Here is a 21,563-nt window from a genome sequence, read left to right on the forward strand (position 1 = left end):
AGACATCCATAGTCCCTATGCTTATAGAGCATGCAGTGGAATGAGGGTGAGAGACCATAAAAAGGCAAATGCATATTTGTATAAGGCATGTTATTGTAAGTGCTTTTATAAAGGACACAAGACAGACTCAGTGAGGAGAGGGTGCTAAGGACCGCAGAAGTCTTCTCTGAGAGATAATAAGTGTTCAGGTAGTTGGAACAACACAGGTGAAAATTCCAATCACAGAAATGAAGTGGGCACATTTGAGAAACTGATAAGAAGCCCCTGTGGCCAGAGTGCAGTGTTTCTGTGGCGAGTGTTGGTAGATGACTTGGGTAGTTTACAAACTGAGGCCTGAGCACGCAGGCATGATACTGAGCCTGGATTTTACTTGAGTGCTACTGGGAAGGCATTGAAGGTTTTGTTGCTTATTTTTGCTAATTTCAGTAAATCATGTCATTACTATCTAGATGAATAAATCAAACATAACCAGCGGCTCAGAAACCTCCCCGTGGCCCCCTTCCAGTGTCTACAGCACCATTTTCAAGAAAGTACCTACTATTCTGACAGTCATCCCCATAGATTTAGGCCTAACTTCATCCTGTTTCTGACCCCTGTGTAAATGAAATCACACTGTGTACTGTGTAAGTGGAATTGCCGTGTCTGACCACTTTCATCCAAAATGACATTTGTGTTCGATGCATGATACAGGGTGCTTGGGGCTGGTGCACCGGGATGACCCAGAGGGATGGGATGGGGAGGGGGCTTCTGGAAGGGGAAATCATGTACACCCATGGTGGATTCATGTCAATGTATGGCAAAACAAATACAATATTGTAAAGTTAAAAAATAGATAAACTAATTTAAAAAACAACAAAATGACATTTGTGAGAGTCCTCCCTGTTGTTTGTCTTTCCTGCTGTATTTTGAGGGGTGGTCACACGATTGGATTCATTTTTTTAAAGGGGACAGGCCATTCTCTGGGGACGTGGGTTGTGTGGAGATCGGGGAGACAGTTGTGCAAGAGCCTCGGTGAGGAGCAGGGGCCCGAGTGAGGAACCAGAGGTGGAGTGAGATAGACCAGCGTGAGTCAGATGCCTAGGGAGTAACGCTCTGGGAGTTTACGGATCGACTGGACTGGACGAGAGTAGGAGTGAGGGAAAGGGGTGTGTCATGATTCCCAGGCTTCTGGCTTTGGCAGCTGGTAGGTGGAGGTTTCATTTTCTTCTCAGGGGAAGGACTGGGGGAAGGACACGTTTAAGTAAAATGGAAACTGAGAGTTCACTATTAGACATTTTAAGGCTCTTGTGAGATATGAGTGAAGCTGTCCAATAGGCACTTAGGTTGTGTGTCTGGAGCATACTGGGTTAAAGTGGGAAGTTTGGGTAGTTCAAAGATTACCCATGGCAGCTGCCATGTTGAGCATCCTGTGCTGGGTCACTCAGTCCTGTCCAACTCTTTGCGACCCATGGGCTGTAGCCCTCCAAGCTCCTCTGTTCATGGGATTTCCCAGGCAAGGATACTGGAGTGGGTTGCCCTTTCCTCCTCCAGGGGATTTTCCTGACCCAGGGATGGAACCCGTGTCTCCTACGTCTCCTGAACTGGCAGGCAGGTTCTTTACCCTGCACCACCTGACATTACTTGGTATTGTACTGGAGTTAAAAGCTACAAATTTCACCATTTTATTCAACTTCTGTTGGCCGTGTGACTAAGGGCAAATCACATGATCTTTCTGAGCCCCATCTCTTCTCATGTGTAAGATGGGGATAATACTTTGCTTCATAGGATTAAATAAAGTATATTAGGCCACAATTTATAGATTTCTGGCTCAGTGGAGGCTCAGAAAAGGTCATTCATGCCCTTGCAGTTTGGGTTGGTAAGAAAAAAATCAGATCATGGAAAATCTTGAAAGGCATGGAAGAGACTTGGTGTGATGTGAAGTTCAGAGTGTCAATATGGGAACAGACTCAATGCAGGTTGGCTTTAGAAGCATCCCCTGGCTGCTGTGCAAGAAAAAACTAGAGGTGAGAAATACCTAGAAAATCAGTTGTTGTAGTTCCAGGATCAGGTGCTGACTGAGGCCTGGCCTGACATGGATATAGAAATCAGAGGGACTTCCCTGGTGCCTCAGTGGTAGGGACTCTGCCTGCCAATACAGGAGCTACAGATTTGATCCCTGGGCTGGGACGATTGCACATGCCCCAGGAGCAGTGACTACTGAAGTCCACGCACCCTAGAGCCCTTGCTCTACAACAGAAGCCACTGCAATGAGAAGCGCTCACGCAGCTGCTAGAGAGTAGCCTCCACTCTGCAGCTAGAAAAAAGTGCCTGAGTAGTAGTGAAGTCCCAGCACAGCCGAAAATAAATAAATAAAATTATTTTTTATAAAAGGAAAAGAACAAATGAAAGTTCAAAGGAATAGGTACTAGACTTGATGTTTAGTTTTATGGCTTCACTGAGAAGGAAGAATCAGTCACCCTCATATGAACCTGAGGCTGCTGGCCTGAGAGCTGGAAAAACAGTGGGAGCAGCGAGCAGTGCAAGATAGTCTGGAAGCAAAGCTGAGTTAGGAAAGGACAGTCTGCTCAGCTTTGAACGTATGACTCTCAGGATAATTTTGTGTTGTCTCTGGGTCTTTGGATAGTCTCTGGCATGAGATCTCGTGGAAAAGAACACAGGATTAGAAAGCTAAGAGACTGATTCTTTTTCAGGCTTACTTGCTAATTAGCTTTGTGGTCTTGGGAAATTTGGCAAATATTGAATGTAGTTATCTGAAAAATGAAGCTAATACCTGCCCTGTCAGCTTTACAGAATTATTTTGCCGATCAAATAAGAAAGTATGTGAAATTACTGTGTAATTGCAAACTCTTAGGCATGCGTGTGTGCTAAGTCGCTTTAGTGGTATCCAGCTCTTTGTGATCCTTTGGACTGTAGACCTCTAGGCTCCTCTACCCATGGGATTTTCCAGGCAAAAATACTTGGGTGGGTTGCCATTTTCTTCTCCAGGGGATCTTCTCAACCCAAGCACTGAACCCTTGTCTCTTATGTCTCCTGCATTGGCAGGTGGGTTCTTTACCACTAGCGCCACCTAGGAAGCCTGATAACTTTTATACTGTAATTGTAATATGATAATATTATTTCTTTTCTTAGTTCAAACTAAAATAAAATATTTGGTTATAGGGCTAGAGAAGAAAAGAGAAGGGGGGAAAATGCCAGACTTCTTAGAAGTTTGTGTTTGGAACTAAGTCAGAAGTATCAGAAATCTGAATTGTTGTTGTTGTTTAGTCACTCAGTCATGTCAGACTCTCTTTGACCCCATGGACTGCAGCACACCAGGCTTCTCTGTCCTCCGCCATCTCCCAGAGCTTGCTCAAACTCACATCCATTGAGTTGGTGATGCCATCCAACAATCTCGTCGTCTATCATCCCCTTCTCCTCCTGCCTTCAATCTTTCCTAGTATCAAGGTCTTTTCTAATGAGTTGGCTCTCCATATCAGGTGGCCACGGTATTGGAACTTCAGCTTCGGTATCAGTCCTTCCAATGAGTGTTCAGGGTTGAGTTCCTTTAGGATTGACTGGTTTGATATCCTTGCAGTGCATGTGCCTGAAAACTTCTATAGACTATAGACTATGGGACATTATCTGGAAGCTGATCTTGTGTATGACAGTTACAAGAACCAAAAACACAGATTGCATCATGTCAAATGCTGGTATTTAACTTGCTTTCAGGTTGGAAGTTTGGAGAACTGTTGAATTCCACCTGTATACTTGCCCCATGTGTGTTTACGGAATTTAGAACGTACTTTCTTGTGTCTGTGAGCTACATATTTTTGTCAAGGGTCAGATTAGGGTAAGGTTTCAATTCTTAATCTAGATATATATATATATATAAAGAAATGATTTCTAACCTTTATGAGCATTATCAGCATGATATGCTGATTAGGAACACAGACTCTGAGACCAGACTGCCTATTGGGAGCATTAAATAGAGTCCTGTTTGTAGAGCTCTTAGAGTGGCTCCTGGCACATACTAAACTCTCTTTTAAGTGTTAGTGGTGATTATTATGAATGGTTAGTTGTTGTTTTAGCAGTGACCAAGGAATAAAGAATAGAGTTGACCAAAAGGTTCATCTGGGTTTTTTCATACAATGTAATGGAAAACCCCGAATGAACTTTTGGGCCAACCCAATACCTGAATAAAAGAAACAAATCCTCTTAGAACTTAACACCTGAGGAAAGTGGCAGTGGCATAATGGCAAAAATCTTGGACTTCAGAGTCAGAGATGCCTACCTGCAAATCCTAATTCAGCCTCCTTGGCGTTGGGGTTTAAGCAAGCCCCCTAAGAACGCCTCTGTAGCTCACTTTCTTTATCTGTGAGCCAGGAGTCACTCCACCTTGAAGAGTTGTTTTGAGGATTAAGTGAGATGTGTAACAAGTGCTTCACCCAGAGTAGAGGCTAAGGAAGTGGGAGTGCTCTCTCACATCCTGTGGCCGCCCCCTCCCTGCCACCTCACTCCACTATAGAGCAGTAAAGACAGTTTGATTTTCTGTAAGCTCTCATATTCATTCGTTTGCAAGTTAAGAACTGCTAACATTCATTCCACTTGCAAACATCAAAATAAACAGCTGTTTAATTGATACACCTTGGAAAATATTGTCAGCTTTTATTCCCTTCCTCCTTCACTGTTTTGACTTACTTGCTTTATCGTTTTTCTACTAGAACCACGATGGTGGACGTTACCAGTAAAGCACGGAATTGAACTGGGCTCTAGTCTCCGAATCCGCTTCTCTGCATTCTGCCATCTACAGTTAGCTCATCAGACTTGACACACTAGTGAAATCCTCTCAGCCTTAGAACTTTTTAGAAGAGATATTTACAGGATTTTCAAAATTATATCTGGGCAGTCCATTAATTCCCTGTCTCAGGATGTGGACCTGTCAAACCTATGACAGAGCAGAGTGGTCTCAGAACATCTCCTAACAGATGCTCATCCATATTATAACATTGTCACACAGTGTGGGCAATTCCAGACACCTTCTAGAGAAGGCTCAGTAACTGTAAGAGTAAAGCAGTGACCTGGCCAACAGTGTGCATCAGTATCAGCTGGAATGTGGCCTTAAAATACTCATGCTTTATATATGGAATATCTAGAAAGATGGTACTGATGAACCTATTTGCAGGGCAGCAGTGGAGATGCAGACATAGAGAACAGACTTGTGGGCATGGGGAGGGTAGGGGGACAAGGAGAGGGTGAGACAATGGAGACAGTAGCATGGAAGTACACCACTACCATATGTAAAATAGATAGCCAGTGGGAATCTGTTGTGTTACTCAGGGAGCTCAAACTGGGGCTCTGTGACAACCTAGAGGGGTGGGATGGGGTGTGAAGTGGGGGGGTGGTTCGATGGGTAGGGGACATATGCGTACCTATGGCTGAATCAAGTTGGTGTATGACAGAAACTAACACAATATTGTAAAACTGTTATCCTTCAATTAAAAATAAATAACAAATATATAGAGAGAATTGAAAAAAAAATATTCATGCCCTAGGCCTCACCCCAGATTTACTGAATCAGAGTCATCAGTATATAGACCTTGACATGTGCCTTTTGTAAAAGTAAAGATGATTCTACTATCTATATCACTGATTAAAAACAACTAGATACTGGTGAGAGCATGGGAACTAGCTGTCCCCTCATGCTATTGGTATGAGTATAAATTGATATGGTACAGCCTATAATAAACTATTCTATAGAACAGTTTTACAGTATCATCGGAATTTCAAATGTGTCCTAGAGAAATACATATATGCATAAAGATACAGTTTCAAGAAAGTTTTCTGTAAACCCGTTTATAATATCCAAGAGCTGTGAGCAACTCAGTGGTTGTCATGGTTAAATATAGTAGATTCCACAGTTGTTTACGGTGCAACCACAGCCACTTAGAGAGTGAAGGATGTATGAGAATGATCTGTACATGGCTGATGTAGAAAGATAGCTAGGATTTATTTTAAGTTGAATAAGCAAGTCACAGATTAAACTATTTTAAACATTTTGTGTGTAAATATATAGAGAAAGATCTGGAAGAATACCCACTGAAGTATTTACAGTGGTTACCCATGGCTTATTCAGCCTTTTAAATTTTGTATTTAAAATATTTGCAATAAGATTTTATTATTTTTATAATAACAGAACCACTGGACAAAACATTAATGATCCAAGGAAAACTCCCATGGAACTTAATTTGTGTGCATCAAGACACTGCTGATTTTGCAATTACCAGTTTTAACTGAGACTTATAATCTCTAACTTGGGAAACAAAGGAATGTCAAAACTATTTTGCATGTTTGCGAAGAGGACAAAATTTTTGTTACTCAAGTTATTATGACAGTCATTGAGTTTCAAGCAGATAAGCGTTTATGATAAAAAGTTTGTTCTGTGTCAGAATCACATTGGCTGCTTGTTTTAAAAACTGTGCAGATCTGGATATGAAAATGGGCTTCAGAATATTTTACTTTAATCCTTTTGCTATTGATTAGCCATCTAGCCTTTGAGGTTATTAACTAACACTTTTTGATCTCTCTTTTAAAACTTTAGGCCCGATGAGAGAAAGGGAAAGTTAAGGATGCTGGAGCAGAACAATGGATTTCTCTTTCTCTTTCATGCAAGGGATCATGGGAAACACAATTCAGCAACCACCTCAACTCATTGACTCCGCCAACATCCGCCAGGAGGATGCCTTTGATAACAACAGTGACATTGTTGAAGATGGTGGCCAGACACCATATGAAGCTACCTTGCAGCAAGGCTTTCAGTACCCACCCACAACAGAAGATCTCCCTCCACTCACGAATGGCTACCCACCGTCCATCAGCATGTACGAAACTCAGACCAAATACCAGCCGTATAACCAGTATCCCAACGGGTCTGCCAACGGCTTTGGTGCAGTTAGAAACTTTAGCCCCACTGACTATTACCATTCAGAAATTCCAAACACACGACCCCATGAAATTCTGGAAAAGCCTTCTCCTCCACAGCCACCACCACCTCCTCCTTCGGTACCACAAACTGTGATTCCAAAGAAGACTGGCTCACCTGAAATTAAACTAAAAATAACCAAAACTATCCAGAATGGCAGGGAATTGTTCGAGTCTTCCCTTTGTGGGGACCTTTTAAATGAAGTCCAGGCAAGCGAGCACACAAAGGCAAAGCATGAAAGCAGAAAAGAGAAGAGGAAAAAGAGCAGCAAGCACGACCCATCCAGATCTGAGGAGCGCAGGTCACACAAAGTCCCCAAAGTAGAGCCAGGAGAACAAAGTGTAAGTTGAAACATCTTTTTGAAAAATTTTGTAAGATTTTCACATTTACTGGAAGTCCAAGAGATCTTTTTCCAGTTTTTATCTCTTCAAATGTAAATATTTCTGGTAACTTCTTTCTTCTGATCTCTGGCAAGGAGCTTGGGTTATGATGACAGGTGGTAAGTAAATATTTGTTGAGTAAATGAATGAACATCATCAGAGTAAAGAAATATTTTAAAAACATGTGACACTAAAAATCTTGGCCTCCGATGTGTCTTTGTTTAGCAGTCTCACTTAATCTTGCTTGTAATAAACTGGCTTCTGAAGATGAAGAGGAAAGTCGGTGAGAATATGGTTAATGAAATTGGTTTTCCATTGTTCCAGAACTTCAGCTTTTTGTTTGGTCTGGTTGCACCAGGTCTTCCTGGCTGCCCATGGACTTCCTCTAGTCGTGGCAAGCAGGGGCTACTCTTCGTTGCGGTGGGTGGGCTCCTTATTGCGGTGGCTTCTCTTGTTGCAGAGCACAGGGTCTAAGGCACTGAGGCGTCAGCTCTGTAGTTGGCGGCTACTGGCTCTAGAGTACGGGTTTCAGTAGCTGTGGCACATGGGCTCAGCTGTTCCACAGCATATGGGATCTTCCCCAACCAAGGATGGAACCCGTGTCTCCTGCATTGGCAAGCAGATTCTTATCCACTGTGCCACCAAGGAAGCGCCTGGACCAACATTTGCCAGGAGAGTTTAGATGAAGAGCTTAGATTTACACTCATCACTAGTGTGTTTGCTGCAAAATAACCTGAGGTAAACAAAGGAACTCTTTATTAAAATCATAGTTAGTATTCTTACATACTCATTAAAACTTCAGGTAGCATTTTATAAAAGTCATCCTTTGGTGGTAACTTAAGATGCGTGCTACTGATTTTTTCTTTTAACATCTCTGAGATTTCAGTATTGATTTCCTTAATAACAAGAGATATGTAACAAATCAATTCTAGCTTGAATGAAGAGTTTTTCATTAATTTTCTAATATACCATATGACTTGAAGATGTCCCCAGACATAGATTTGGGAAGAAATGAATGCTTTTCTATCTGGTATGCAGGTTAATTTGTTATCTTCTATTCAAAGAGATGTTTACATCTTACCAACTCATCTTTTCTTTGGTAGCTGAGTTCCACTTCTTTATACAGCTCAACATGATCTTTCACTGGAGTAAAGGTCACACTCGTTCTAGGCTCTCACAAGTCTCAGTGTGATAAGTCAATATGTTTTTCTCATTTTCTATTGTTTATCTTATTCACTTAACAAATATCCACTGAGTACCTAATGTGTGCTAGACACTTTTCTAAGAATTGAAAGTTGGCCAGCAAGTGAAAAGTAAAGATGCCTACTTTCAGAGTGCTGACATTCTAGTAAGAGGAGCCAGAAAATACACACACACACACACACACGTGCACATGTAAACATGTCTAGGTTCAGATAGTGGTAAGTGCTATGAAGAAAATAAAACTGAGTAATGAGATAAAGAGAAATTGTGGACGCTAGCAGCTCTGCCGGAGAAGGCAATGGCACCCCACTCCAGTACTCTTGCCTGGAAAATCCCATGGACGGAGGAGCCTGGTAGGCTGCAGTCCATGGGGTCGCTAAGAGTCCAACACGACTGAGCGACTTCACTTTCACTTCTCACTTTCCTGCATTGGAGAAGGAAATGGCAACCCACTCCAGTGTTCTTGCCTGGAGAATCCCAGGGATGGCGGAGCCTGGTGAGCTGCTGTCTATGGGATCGCACAGAGTCGGACACGACTGGAGCGACTTAGCAGCAGCAGCAGCTCTGCCATCTTAGTTCTGTAGCTGTAAAATGAAGTCTCTGAAGCTAAGTGGTTTCTGAAATGCCTGTAAATTTCCTAAGTCATTTATTAAATGCACTCCCTCTCCCCTCACAGATCTTAGCTCACGTAGTATCTTACACTGCTTATTAAGTGAATGAATCAGTGAAAGAAGAGAAGTTAACTTTTTCCCCTCCAAATACATCCACTGTAGCATTTCTTTCATGGACCTGCAGTGAAAAGACATGGGAAGCCCCAGTGACCCTTGGGGATCACGAAAATGCATAAAACCTGCTGGCCCGACTTTCTTTTGCTCTAAAGAATCTGGCAAATAGGAGACTATCCAGTTTTACTTATTAGGCTAGACTTCTTGCCTCATTGATAAAAATATTAAAACATATAGTTTAAAATATATCTCACAATAGAAATAGGGCTGGAAGCAGTTAGAGGCAAGAGAAGATAGCCTGTTCATTTTTCATATCCACTCTTTGCTTTATTGGAATCTAGGAGACAGTTCAGTGCAGTGATATGTCTAGTAGTCACTTTTCAGTGAGACTTTAAAGCCAATTCTGTCTTTGTTGGTTGTCTGCCCTGCCTGGCCGTTTATATCACTTAAACCTTCAGTTAACGGTTATATCCAGGAATTATAATAATTAGATATGATTTAAGAGTTTTAGTTCATTTTATTTTTTTTAGTTAATCATGTAGGGGCATAATTTAATATTCCCTTATTTAGGGTCTTACAGTATCTTGGGGTAAAGGAATGTCAGTTTGACTGAAGATATAGATGTGGTAAGTGGCATTGATTGCCTTAAATGTTACCAAGACCATTGCCTGAAAGTTGAGCTTTGGGGGGAAATCCAGGGTTGTTTTTTTTCCCCCTTGTTTTACTCCTCCTGCCCCCCACATTTTCTTTCAAAGAAATGTAGTGAAGAGCTGAGCTCTTGTTAGTTGAATTCGATTAATCAGACTCTTATCGCACACTTGGGGCAGGTCTAAGCTTACGGGAAGGTGCCATGAAAGTGATGCTGCGCTCTAACGTAGAACGTTGAAGCCGGTGCCCCGGACCCCGCTTGTTGTTAGGGCTGTGCGTCTGCTAAGCCATGCAGACAGGGATGTGCACACATCAGCCTGTGTTTTTTGTAACTGTGTATGGTTTTATAGGGGTTTCCTTATCTTGAACAATGTTGCTTTTGCTTCCTTGAGGACGGTTGATTTAATTGTTTTAAGCTTTGATATCCTTGTGCCTCCTGGCTGTCACTAGAGGTCCACACCCTTGGCGTCCAGCATTATAGAGGGCTCAGAAGGGAAAGAGAAGCCCATGGAAGTGTCTGCAGACACCACTGGACAGCTCCCCTCCCCAGGACGCCTGAGGGAAGCCCAGTGAGAACTGGTGCCTGGAATGACTGTCCTCAAGCTGGGTTTATTGATAACTATATCTAGATGTACAGATGTATATTTCTTCCTTAAAAGCTCACTCATAGGTTCTTTTTTGAGACAGACAAAGCAAACAAAGTCTCATCTAAAATAAAACAAGATTTCACTCACTCCTGTTTTCTTTCCTTTTTTCTTAGTATTCCATCTACGAGTATTTCCTCCCAATTCTGAGCTATCTGGCTTTCTAAAGAGGGGCTGTTCTGTGGAACAACCTAAGTACATCTTCCCAACAATGAAAATGTGTGTCCAAACATCTCCGCAGCAGGAGACCGGCGATCACTACTGAAACTGTGTATTTTGTGAAGCTGCTTTAGCTGCTTTCTCTCCCCCCAAATTAGAAACATGTGGGAATGTCTCTGCACTTCTTCCTCCTTGGCAGGTGTAATGCCTCAGGCATGTGAGCGTAGGCTCTGTTAAACACTGCTCTTCCACCAGCCCTTGGTGGGCTTATCCACTAAGGCCAGGCCCATTAACTCGGAGCTTGCCGTTTTCATGTATAAAAAGCCAGACAGCTTCTTTGGTCCCATTAGCACTAAGTTCAAGGTTATATCTGGTTCTCCAGCCTCAGAGTGTCAGGTCTTAAAATTCTTAGAAACTGTTTATATGCATTACGAACTCACAGGTTATTCAGAAAGTAAAAGAAAAAATGCATGAGCAGTTGACTAGCTTCACATTTTTCTTTCCACCTTAAATGATGACTTAAGGTTTTGGTTCGTGTAGAGAATACCATTTTACCTAATGTTTGAAAACTCTTAAGAATTTGGAACTCTGCCAGATTTGATGTGTATTATTCATCCTGATAAATCTCTTTCTTGGATTTTAATAAAAATACTAGATTTTGTGTGTGTGTGTGTGGCTGGAACTGCGTGGCTTGCGGGATCTTAGTTCTCTGACCGGGGATTGAACCCGCGTGTTGGCAGTGAAAGCCCCGAGTCCTAATCACTGCACCACCAGGGAATTCCCCCAGTTTTTTTGAAAAGAATATTTAGGGCAATGGAATTTTATTTTAGCTGCTGTTAGCATATTTTTTTCTATCAGATTAAGAAATTTCCTATGATTCTTTACTGGAAAAAAGTCTTTCTATGTGAAATCAGCTAAAAATGTAAAGAGATTGTATACCCATAAAAATCATTCATTTAAGATTAAGATGACTCTAAAGCTATGAAGAGTTCACTCACTGTCATCTTTTTCTCTGATGCTTTCTCTTCCTAAAGCAGCACTGTTAGTACCAAAAAGGTATCTGCAGTCCCTGTTTGGTTTTAATCTCTTTTAAGCTATCTATCCTTTGAACGGTCAAAGGAAAGTGTATTTTATACTCAGCAATATTTTATCTGTTGGCAATTTCTGACTCCTTATTTTTCTTGACTCCTGAGCATTTGACTGCCGTTGACCATTTCATCTTAAAAACTCCCCTTCTTAATTGATGTTTATAGTAATATGTTATCTCCTTTTACCTTTCTTTTGAGCTCAAGTCTTAGATCACCAAATGCCTACTAGATATTTCTATTTTGCTCACATATTAGCACATTTTGCAATGCATATTCACATTCTATCATTGCAGCACCTTTATTTGACTTTTTTTTTTCTTCTTCTATTTTTATAGTTTGAAAACTTAGAATAAATCTTCTTAGGCTTCTTTTTCTCCCTTGCCATTTCTTTCCTTTTAAAATGACTGTTAAAAAAAAAACACTTAGTTCTTTGAAAGTGATTTTAACTTTGTTTCAAGCCAGCCTGAAGGCAAGGCAGGCTTCCCTGATAGCTCAGTTGGTAAAGGTTCCACCTGCAATGCAGGAGACCCTGGGGTGGGAAGATCCCCTGGAGCAGGGAAAGGCTACCCACTTCAGTACTCTGGCCCAGAGAATTCCATGGACTATATAGACCATGGGGTCGCAAAGAGTCGGACACGACTGAGCAACTTTCACTTTCATTTGAAGGAAAGGTGAACAACCTGGAACCAACCAGAAAAATCAGGACGAGATAAGACATTTGAATAATGTAAAGGTTTTGAAGGAAATCCTGTCTTTAATCCAGAAAGGGAGAAATGTTTATGAGCTTCAGACCAGCTCTTAAAATAGTAAGATTCCATCATTTGGCAGAGATGAGTCACTCCTTATCTGTCTGGTCTCAGAGTTAAAGGTCCTCGCAAACTCTCTGACATCCCCAAGACTGAAGGCAGGGGAGGAAGAGGACTTGCTTTCCCAGCTATACATGTGCGTGCCCAGGTGGCCCTGTCCTCCTGCTGTAGCTTGAGAATTGAGAAGCTGAGGTGAAGGCTTACTCTATATCTTTGGACTGAAATGAAGCTGCCTATGCAAATGTGGGCAGTATTTTTAAACTGCCTCGTCACACCAGTGACCAGGGGTGGGAGGGGGGATTCTCACTTGAACGTAGGTTTCTCTCTCCTTGCTCAGTGAGCGAGTCCTATCGGATTAGCCAGTGACAGCGCCGCCACAGACAATCAGACAGGCGTGTGGCACGCAGTGCCGCGAACAGCTGCCACCGCCTTCTTCCACGGGGGCTACTTCCAGTATTTTCAGTAGCCTCCTGATTAAACATTCCGCCTCCCCTCTCGCTCCTTTCCAAGATATTCTCCACACAACAGCTAACACGATCATTTTAAAACAGAAATTGGCACGTGTTACTTCTCCCCCTAATGCTCTGAGGCTTTCACTGCACTTGAGATAAAACCCCTAAACGTGGCTTACAAGGAAGGCCCTGGTGAAGTCGCCTCCTCCCCTCCCGTCTTATAACCTCTCTCCTCTTAGGGGCAGTTGCGGCTGCTGTAAGGGCTCTTTTGAAGTTCCTACCTTTGTTTAACCTTGGAGACTTCACACAAGCTGCTATTCTCTGGGATGCTCTTTTCCCCCATTTTTTTTGCTGGACTACAACTCCTCTTCTTTTGGTTCAGATTATACTTTCTCAGAGAGGCATTTCCTGATAGCTACATGCCCACACACCATTACTTGTCTTCATACATTGTATGAGAGTATGTTTGTGTTGAATTCCCAGATGGCTCAGCGGGTAAAGAATCTGCCTGCAACGCAGGAGACACAGAAGATGAGGGTTCAGTCCCTGGGTCGGGAAGATCCCCTGGAGAAGGGAATGGCAACCCACTCCAGTATTCTTGCCTGGAGAATCCCATGGACAGAAGAGCCTGGTTGGCTACAGTCCATGGGGTTGGAAAGAGTGAGACATGATTGAGTGACTAACTGCGCTTCATGTCTGTCTGTCTGTCCGTCCTACCCACCTGTGAGCTCTTTGAGGTCAGGCATCACCTCTGTATGTTTCACTAGCTTCTAGAACAGGCCAGGAACTCTGTGGGCACTGTCCATGAATGACCGCCAAGTGGGGATTGGCGGATGAGTCTCGCTTATCATTCCCTAAAAATTTTCAGTTTCTTTTACTTAATAAAACTTTGTTTTTATAGCAGTATCTTAAATGTCTTGAATTAACTGAATGGAGAATTTTAAGTAACTTCTAGAATTAGCCATAGTTTTTAAGTGAAATTAGACCTAAGTTGGAGAAAGCAATGGCAGCCCACTCCAGTACTCTAGCCTGGAAAATCCCATAGACAGAGGAGCCTGGTAGGCTGCAGTCCATGGGGTCGCTAAGAGTCGGACACGACTGAGTGACTTCACTTTCACTTTTCACTTTCATGGATTGGAGAAGGAAATGGCAACCCACTCCACTGTTCTTGCCTGGAGAAACCCAGGGACGGCGGAGCCTGGTGAGCTGCCGTCTATGGGATCACACAGAGTCGGACACGACTGGAGCGACTTAACAGCAGCAGCAGCAGCAGCAGCAGCAGACCTAAGTTAATGGTCTCTTAGATCTCTGTTTTTTTTAAGTCATCTAAATTAAGTTCTGTTCTTTGACAAGTAAGAAAAGTTTTTGAACATTTTAAATTACAAAAACAATTGCTTTTTACAGAAAATGCAGTATACAGGTTATCTATCTTCCCTTATCATTTTCCTAATCTCCTTCCTCAAACATAACTACTCTTAACAATTTATTATACAATGTATCAAATATTTTTCAAGGCATATCCAGGCTGTTTTTTAAAATAATTTTTTATTTTTATGGCTGCACTGGGTCTTGGTTGCTCATGGGCTTTCTCCAGTTGCAGTATGAGGGCTTCTCTTGTTGCAGAGCACCAGCTCTAGGCTCCCAGGCTTAGCCGTTCTGCATCACGTGGAGTTTTCCTGGACCAGGGATCAAACCTGTGCCCCCTGCACTTGGCAGGCAGAGTCTTAGCACTGGAACACCAGGGAAGTCCTTACAGGCTGTTTTTAAATGACAAGTAGGAAGAAGTTGATAGGTGTGGGTTACTGACTTGAGATCGTGTTGTAATTCCCATCCCTGTGCTTAGATTTTCTCACTTTGTTTATTTCTATAGGACAGGTTCCTAAAATACAATTGCTAAATTGAAGAGTTTGTTTTGAGTTTTGATCCCAAATTGCCTCCTCAAAGGTGTGTAGAAATCAATTTTTAAATAACATATTTGTGGGCTTTATGACTAGAAAAGTAATGTGATGTTTATTATAAGCAATTTGAAAAATATAGAAAAGCACATCATGTAGTAAAAATCATGTAGTCCATCTTCTGGTGGTATCCTTCCCTTTGTTTTTCCTGTACACATAAAAATTGTTTTTCCAGGATTGGAATCACACGGTACAAACTGCTTTGCAATTTGTTGTTTCCAAATAACATTATATTGTTATTTTTCTGTGTCATTTACAAATTCGTATTAAAATTCTACTACCTAGTTGTATTACAGTTTATTTAGTTAACTGTATTTTTGGACATCCAGACTAATTCTAATATTTGCTCTTGTAAATATCACCAATTGATTGTCTTTGTATGTATGTATGTGTGTGTATATGTATGTATCAGTGCTTTTTCAGTATACATTTTTAGAAATGGATATGCTGGGTCAGAGTCTGAAAATGTAAGGCTTTTCATGCATATTGCCAAATTGTTCTGTAGAAGAATTCGAAGTTACTTCTTACTAGCAATCTCAGTGCCCATTTTTCTGTACTCTGATAGGTTAAAAAAAATGAGAATCAACAGATTAAGAAATTAAGTTTTTAAAGGGGTAACGTAAGGAGTAGGATCTTTAGTGTGGTGTAAAGTGGACATGGGGTGTTAAGAGACAGCGTCATATGCTGTGGATGTTGTACTCCTTCTCACGTTATTCAGTTAACGTATGTCGTTGATTTCCTTTGCTGTTTTGCTTTCTTTGTTCCTTTGTATGTGTGTCACTGTTCTTTGGTTTGCTGCCATTTTATTCTTTTCACCTAGAGACCAAATGAGAGGGTTGACCCTGTATCAGAAAAACCAAGAGAAGACCCAGTGCTGAAAGAGGAGCCCCCGGTGAGTGGCTTAATGAGTACTGTCTAACCAAACATGGTGTGAGAAGGGGGGTGCAGAGTGATTAAATTAGAACACATGCAGCACCTATTATTACTTCAGGAGTTATACTGAAATAAATCTTGGAGCTGGTTTAAGAGGCAGATTTTTTTTTTTTTTTTAGCGAATTACTTTCCTTTTAAAATCTATGACCATTTTTTCATACTTGTGAATTTTTGAGATCCGTTATCAATTTGGCAATAGAAACCGTCCATCCTATTTTTAATATTTGGGGTGGGGCTTATTAATTATTTTACTCCTCTCTTCCCTTTTGCTAGATATGGATAGCAGGCATCAGACAAAAGTATGAGTGAAGATAAATTTTCCATGGTTAGCATGTTTGATATATTTTGTACATTTTTATTTTTAAAAGTTTCTTTTCTACTGACAAAGTTTTTTGATGACCTTTTCCTACAGGTTCAGCCGATGTTACCTTCTGTTCCAGCAGCAGAGGTGTCTGCTGGTGTGAAGTTCCAGGTTGGCGATCTTGTTTGGTCTAAGGTGGGAACCTATCCTTGGTGGCCTTGTATGGTGTCCAGTGACCCCCAACTTGAGGTGCACACCAAAATTAACACAAGAGGTAAGAAGAGGCATGAATGGGTATTAAATAAAAATGGGTATTGAGGCAAAAAAGTGACTCTTAAGTGTTATTATGAATATTAAAGTACATACATGATAATATAATCTGACACCACAAAAACACAGATGTGTGTGTGCACACTCGTGCTTAGTTGTGTCCAACTCTTTGCGACCCCATGGACTGTAGTCCGCCAGGCTCCTCTATCCATGGGATTCTCAAGGCAAGAATGCTGGAGTGGGTTGCCATTTCCTCCTCCAGGGGATCTTCCTGACCCAGGGATAGAACCTGCATCAATGTCAGTTTTTGATGAACGTGTAATAACAACGGTTATCTTAATGGGCAGAGAGGCTCTACAGCTAACATAGTCCTTGTTTTCCCTTGAAACATCCTGTGTTTGTTTTATAATTTCTTTCACACTTCTTTTTTAAAAACAAACAAGCCTTAATATGACTGTCCTCTCATATGAATTCCAAAAGAAAACAGACCTGTAAGTAGTGAGACACCTTATGTGAGCTTAAAGACATTTGGGCCAAGCTTTCTTTGAACATTTTTATTTCATCTTTGACACCTGTGGGTACTAATTTTTTACTCAAAGAGGTGCTTTTCATCCTGGTAAATTTTGCAAGATGCTTTTTTCCTCCTTAACTCCCATTTTGTTTTTGTGGTTTTTGGGGGGTTTGTTTATTTTTAATTAAACACTTTCTTTTCACTCCATTTTCAAATCTATAAATTTACTGAGACATCCCTAAATATTCAATGTGATAAATAAGTATGCTTTGAATGGCATAGAATCCTACCTTAGGAATGTTAATAAATGTTAAGAAGATGTTTGACCAAAATCTGTAGGGTAGATTCCTAGGAATGGACTTGCTTATTAGCAGCCAAAGAAAGGTTGGAGTTTGGAATTTATTTTCTGGATATTTGCTTTGTGAAATCACTTGTCAAGTCCCTTATTGCCTGTGACAACTTTGCACCTATTTCTTTTTCTCTCATTTTAAACTTCCTATATTGGTGCCTGTTCACTGTTATGAGGAGAAAAATGTCCGACAAGTCAGATTTGTGATGAGATCTGCCATATTTGCAACTCTTGTGCTACCCAGCAAGGGATCCAGCCAGATGCAGAAGACAATCATCTTGTCATTATAGTGCACTGATTAATGGCTGGCGAGACTGGAAGCATCAGTGGGGCAGGAGTTTAAAAAAAAAAGCAACATTACCTACTGTATAGCACAGGGAACTCTGCTCATTGTTATGTGGCAGCCTGGATGGGAGGGGAGTTTGGGGGAGAATGGATACTTGAATATGTATGGCTGAGTCCCTTTGCTGTGCACGTGAAACTATCACAACATTGTTAATCGGCTGTACCCCAATACAAAATTATGAATTAAAAAAAAACACATTGTTGAATGTCTACTTTTGTGCAAGGCATACTGTTACACAGTTCTTTTGTAGGACTTCCTGGCTATCCAGTGGTTGAGACTCTACACTTCCAGTGCCAGGAGTGCAGGTTTGATCCCTGGGCAGGGAACTAAGAGCCCACGTGCTGTGTGGCATGGCCAAAAAAAAAAAAACCAACACAAAAACAACTCCCTTGTATGTGTTCTTAAGCAGCCCTCATGGCATCAACACTGTGAAGCAGGGCCTAATATCATCTTGCTTCAGATCTATAAATAGAGTCTCAAAGAAATCTTCCTCCATCACCTTCCCTCTTAACCACTAGTGTGTAATAAGGGAGAAAGTAACTGGTCCCCCCTGCTCATGAGTTATAGAGGCTGAGGAAGGCAGTCCTAGTTCCTTCATTTATGTAGTAAGAGTGTTGGACTATTAATCTTTGAAGTGCCTTGCACTTTTAATAATCTGTGAATCTTGAATGAGAGAAGACAGGGACAAGGATTTCCCAGGAGGGACAAGCCTTCTTAGATAAAACAGTGCATGTCTGGGCCTCCAGAGCATTCTGAGATCCTGCGTTACGTGAGAGCCGTGGTTCCTCAGTTTTCTCCCCTTAGAAAACCATCCTTTTGGGATTATATAAAGAATTTTTTTTCTGGGATACAAAGGAAAGTACAATTTATGCCTCATCTTGTATTTCAAAGGAAGTATCTACATTCATTTTATGAATTAATCTGCTCTGGTCCTCAGTACTTTAGTGCTGGAAAAACTGAGTTTTGTTTGTACTGTTGAGCAAACCGAAATCTGAGAATTTAGGTTTGAAAAATGTACCTTCTGATAATGTCTTCAATTTTCTCTTTTCTGCAGTAGTTTTTGAAGTAATAGCCTTCCTGAGATATGTTTTACGTGCCATAAAATTCACCCTTTTAGAGTGTGCAATCTGATGATGTTTAGCATATTTACAGAGTTATGTGGCCATCACCACGATCCAGTGGGCTTCCCTTGTGGCTCAGCTGGTAAAGAATCCGCCTACAATGCAGGAGACCCCAGTTCAACTCCTGGGTTGGGAAGATCCACTGGAGAAAGGGATAGGCTATCTACTCCAGTATTCTTGGTCTTCCCTGGTGGCTCAGATGGTAAAGCATCTGCTTGCAATGTGGTAGAGCTGGATTCGATACCTGGGAAGGGAAAATCCCCTGGAGGAAGGCATGGCAACCCACTCCAGTATTCTGGCCTAGAGAATTCCATGGACTATTCCATGGGGTCGAAAAGAATTGGAAGTGACTGAGTGACTTTCACTTTCACCACAATCTAATCTTTAAACTTTTTTCATCAACCCAAAAAAGAAATCCCGTATCTATTAGCAGTCACTCCTCATCCCCCACTTCCACCCAGCCCTGAGCAACCACTAACTACTTTTCATCTCTGTAGATTTTCCTTTTCTGGACATTTCATATAAATCAAGTCATACAATATGAGGCCTTTTAGGTCTGGTTTATTTCACTTAGCACCATGGTTAGAAGTTCATCTGTGTTGTCTCTTTATTGCGAGATAATATTTCATTGCATGCCTGTGCAGTGCAGTTTTAAATGAAGTAGTTTTTTGACAGTTTTTCTGAAAACCAGAAACACAATATAAAACTTGATTTTGTTGATTACACTCTCCACATGATACCTGAGAAGCATTTTGTGTTGCTTATTATCTAAACTGCTTTGTAAAATTTACCTTGAATTTTATACAGTAATCTTTGGTTTCTATATTGTTTTTAGTCAGTATTGCTATTAGTCAGATTCTTAGCATTGGAAAACATAGTTATCAGTTTTCACATATAAAGATAATTCTTTGAAAAGCACATTGAAAGATGTTTGGATCACATACCTATTTTAAGTTGTATTTTATTGTTTAGTTCTTTCTTAATTTAAGTTTAAAAGTTAAAGCTGAAATGCTTTTCTGCTTTTAACAATACGTTTGGTCAGAAACCAGAGGTACCAGTCTCATCCTCCAGATATGGAACTTCATTCTGTATGACAAACTCTAGGTTTATCCAATACAATAAAATTAATTATTAGAGAAATGAAAGGCCTCCCCTTTCAAAAAATAAATGTATACAGTACAGGATCCTTGGGGACTTCCCAGGTGGCGCTAGTCCTAAAGAACCCTGTCAATGCAGGAGACATAGAGACGCAGATTTGATTCCTGGGTTGGGAAGATCTTCTGGAGGAGGGCATGGCAACCCACTGCACTATTGTTGCCTGAAGAATCCCATGGGCAGTAGAGCCTGGCAGGCTACAGTCCATAGGGTCACAGAGAGTCAGACATGCCTGAAGCCACTTAGCGCACACACACACACACACACACACACACACACACACACACACACACACACACACACACACACACACACACACACACACACACACACACACACACACACACACACACACACACACACACACACACACACACACACACACACACACACACACACACACACACACACACACACACACACGATCCCTGATTGTGAGCCTAGATATCATGCAGCGTCAAATTACCATAGTTTCTAGAGGCTCAATCTTAGCGTCTCTGTTTTGTAGCACACTTGTCTTGGGAGCCACAGTCTCAGAGTAGCACCACTGAGAGCTATGGTTCTCAGATGTTTTGGTCCCAGAACCCCTTTTACTCTTCAAATGTGAGGACTCCAAACACTTTAGCTTTATATAGGTTATATCTATTACTGTTTATGTTAATTTAAAAGTTAGAGCTGAGAAAAATTTAAAATATTTACCAATTGGAAAAAAATCTACTCTTTGTTACATGCAAAACATTTTCATGTTTTATGAAAAATATTTTCTCAAGCAAAAAAAACTGAGAAGAATGGTATTTTTACATTTTTGCCAATTGCTTAACTGAAAACACTAGATTCTTGTATCGGCTTCTACATTCAGCCTATTATGGTTTGTTGCTTTGAAGAAAAGGAAGATAATCTGGCTTCACACGCTGTGTAGTCAGAAAAGGGAAGAGTGTTTTAATAGCCTTTTCAGATAATTGTGGACCTATTTCTTTGATATTACACCCAAACTCAGCAAGAAGTGGGTTAGTTGCAATATGGAATCTGAAATCCTGTCAATGAACTTTTTGTACTTTGTTACATTAAAATCCACTGGTTCTGTCTTATACTTTGAGTGGCTCTTTGCTTTTTATGACTTAGTAACATCATATATTAGCCGTTTAAAACACATTTTGTGCCTATCTTCCAAAAGTTGACCCATTCCTTTATAGATTTTAAAAATCACATTCTTTAAGTCACCACTTATTTCATCAGAAAATTCTTTGATTACTGAGAAGTTGGAAAATTCCTAGGGACAGATACTAGTTTTCCAATATTCTAATTTTTCTTGAAAGATCAAATTTTATTATTGGCAACAAACACTATCAGTTGTTTTTCTTGAAGTGAAAAACTTGTTTGTTCATTTTTGAGAAAATATCTGCCAACTCTCAAGTTCCAATAACCTAGTTTTCCTCGCAGTCATTCTTTCAAGTAAAGATGGTGTTCTGTGAAGAGGTGGCCGGGTCACCGTGCGGTTTAATCACAGAAGTTTTTCCCCTCTTGACAGCTGTCATATCTGAAGCACATGGAAGTGATTT

At 41.0% G+C, this 21,563-nt stretch overlaps 1 protein-coding gene across 9 annotated transcripts in view; it reads left to right on the forward strand.

Annotated features, from left to right (window-relative positions):
• NSD3 (nuclear receptor binding SET domain protein 3) overlaps positions 1-21,563 on the forward strand; it is a 99,470-nt gene that overhangs the window by 28,717 nt on the left and 49,190 nt on the right. For all 9 annotated transcript variants that reach the window (XR_014063418.1, XR_014063419.1, XR_014063420.1 and 6 more), the window contains exons 2-4: positions 6,578-7,299; positions 15,839-15,910; positions 16,364-16,526. Coding sequence is in view for 5 of the 9 variants with exons in the window: in XM_081524071.1 (XP_081380197.1) it covers positions 6,622-7,299; positions 15,839-15,910; positions 16,364-16,526 (913 nt within the window). In the remaining 4 variants the exon portion in view is untranslated. The remainder of the gene's footprint in view (positions 1-6,577; positions 7,300-15,838; positions 15,911-16,363; positions 16,527-21,563) is intronic.

This window comes from Giraffa tippelskirchi, chromosome 8 (genome assembly GCF_054371585.1).
Source record: "Giraffa tippelskirchi isolate mGirTip1 chromosome 8, T2T-mGirTip1v1.2.pri, whole genome shotgun sequence".
NCBI lineage: Eukaryota > Metazoa > Chordata > Mammalia > Artiodactyla > Giraffidae > Giraffa > Giraffa tippelskirchi.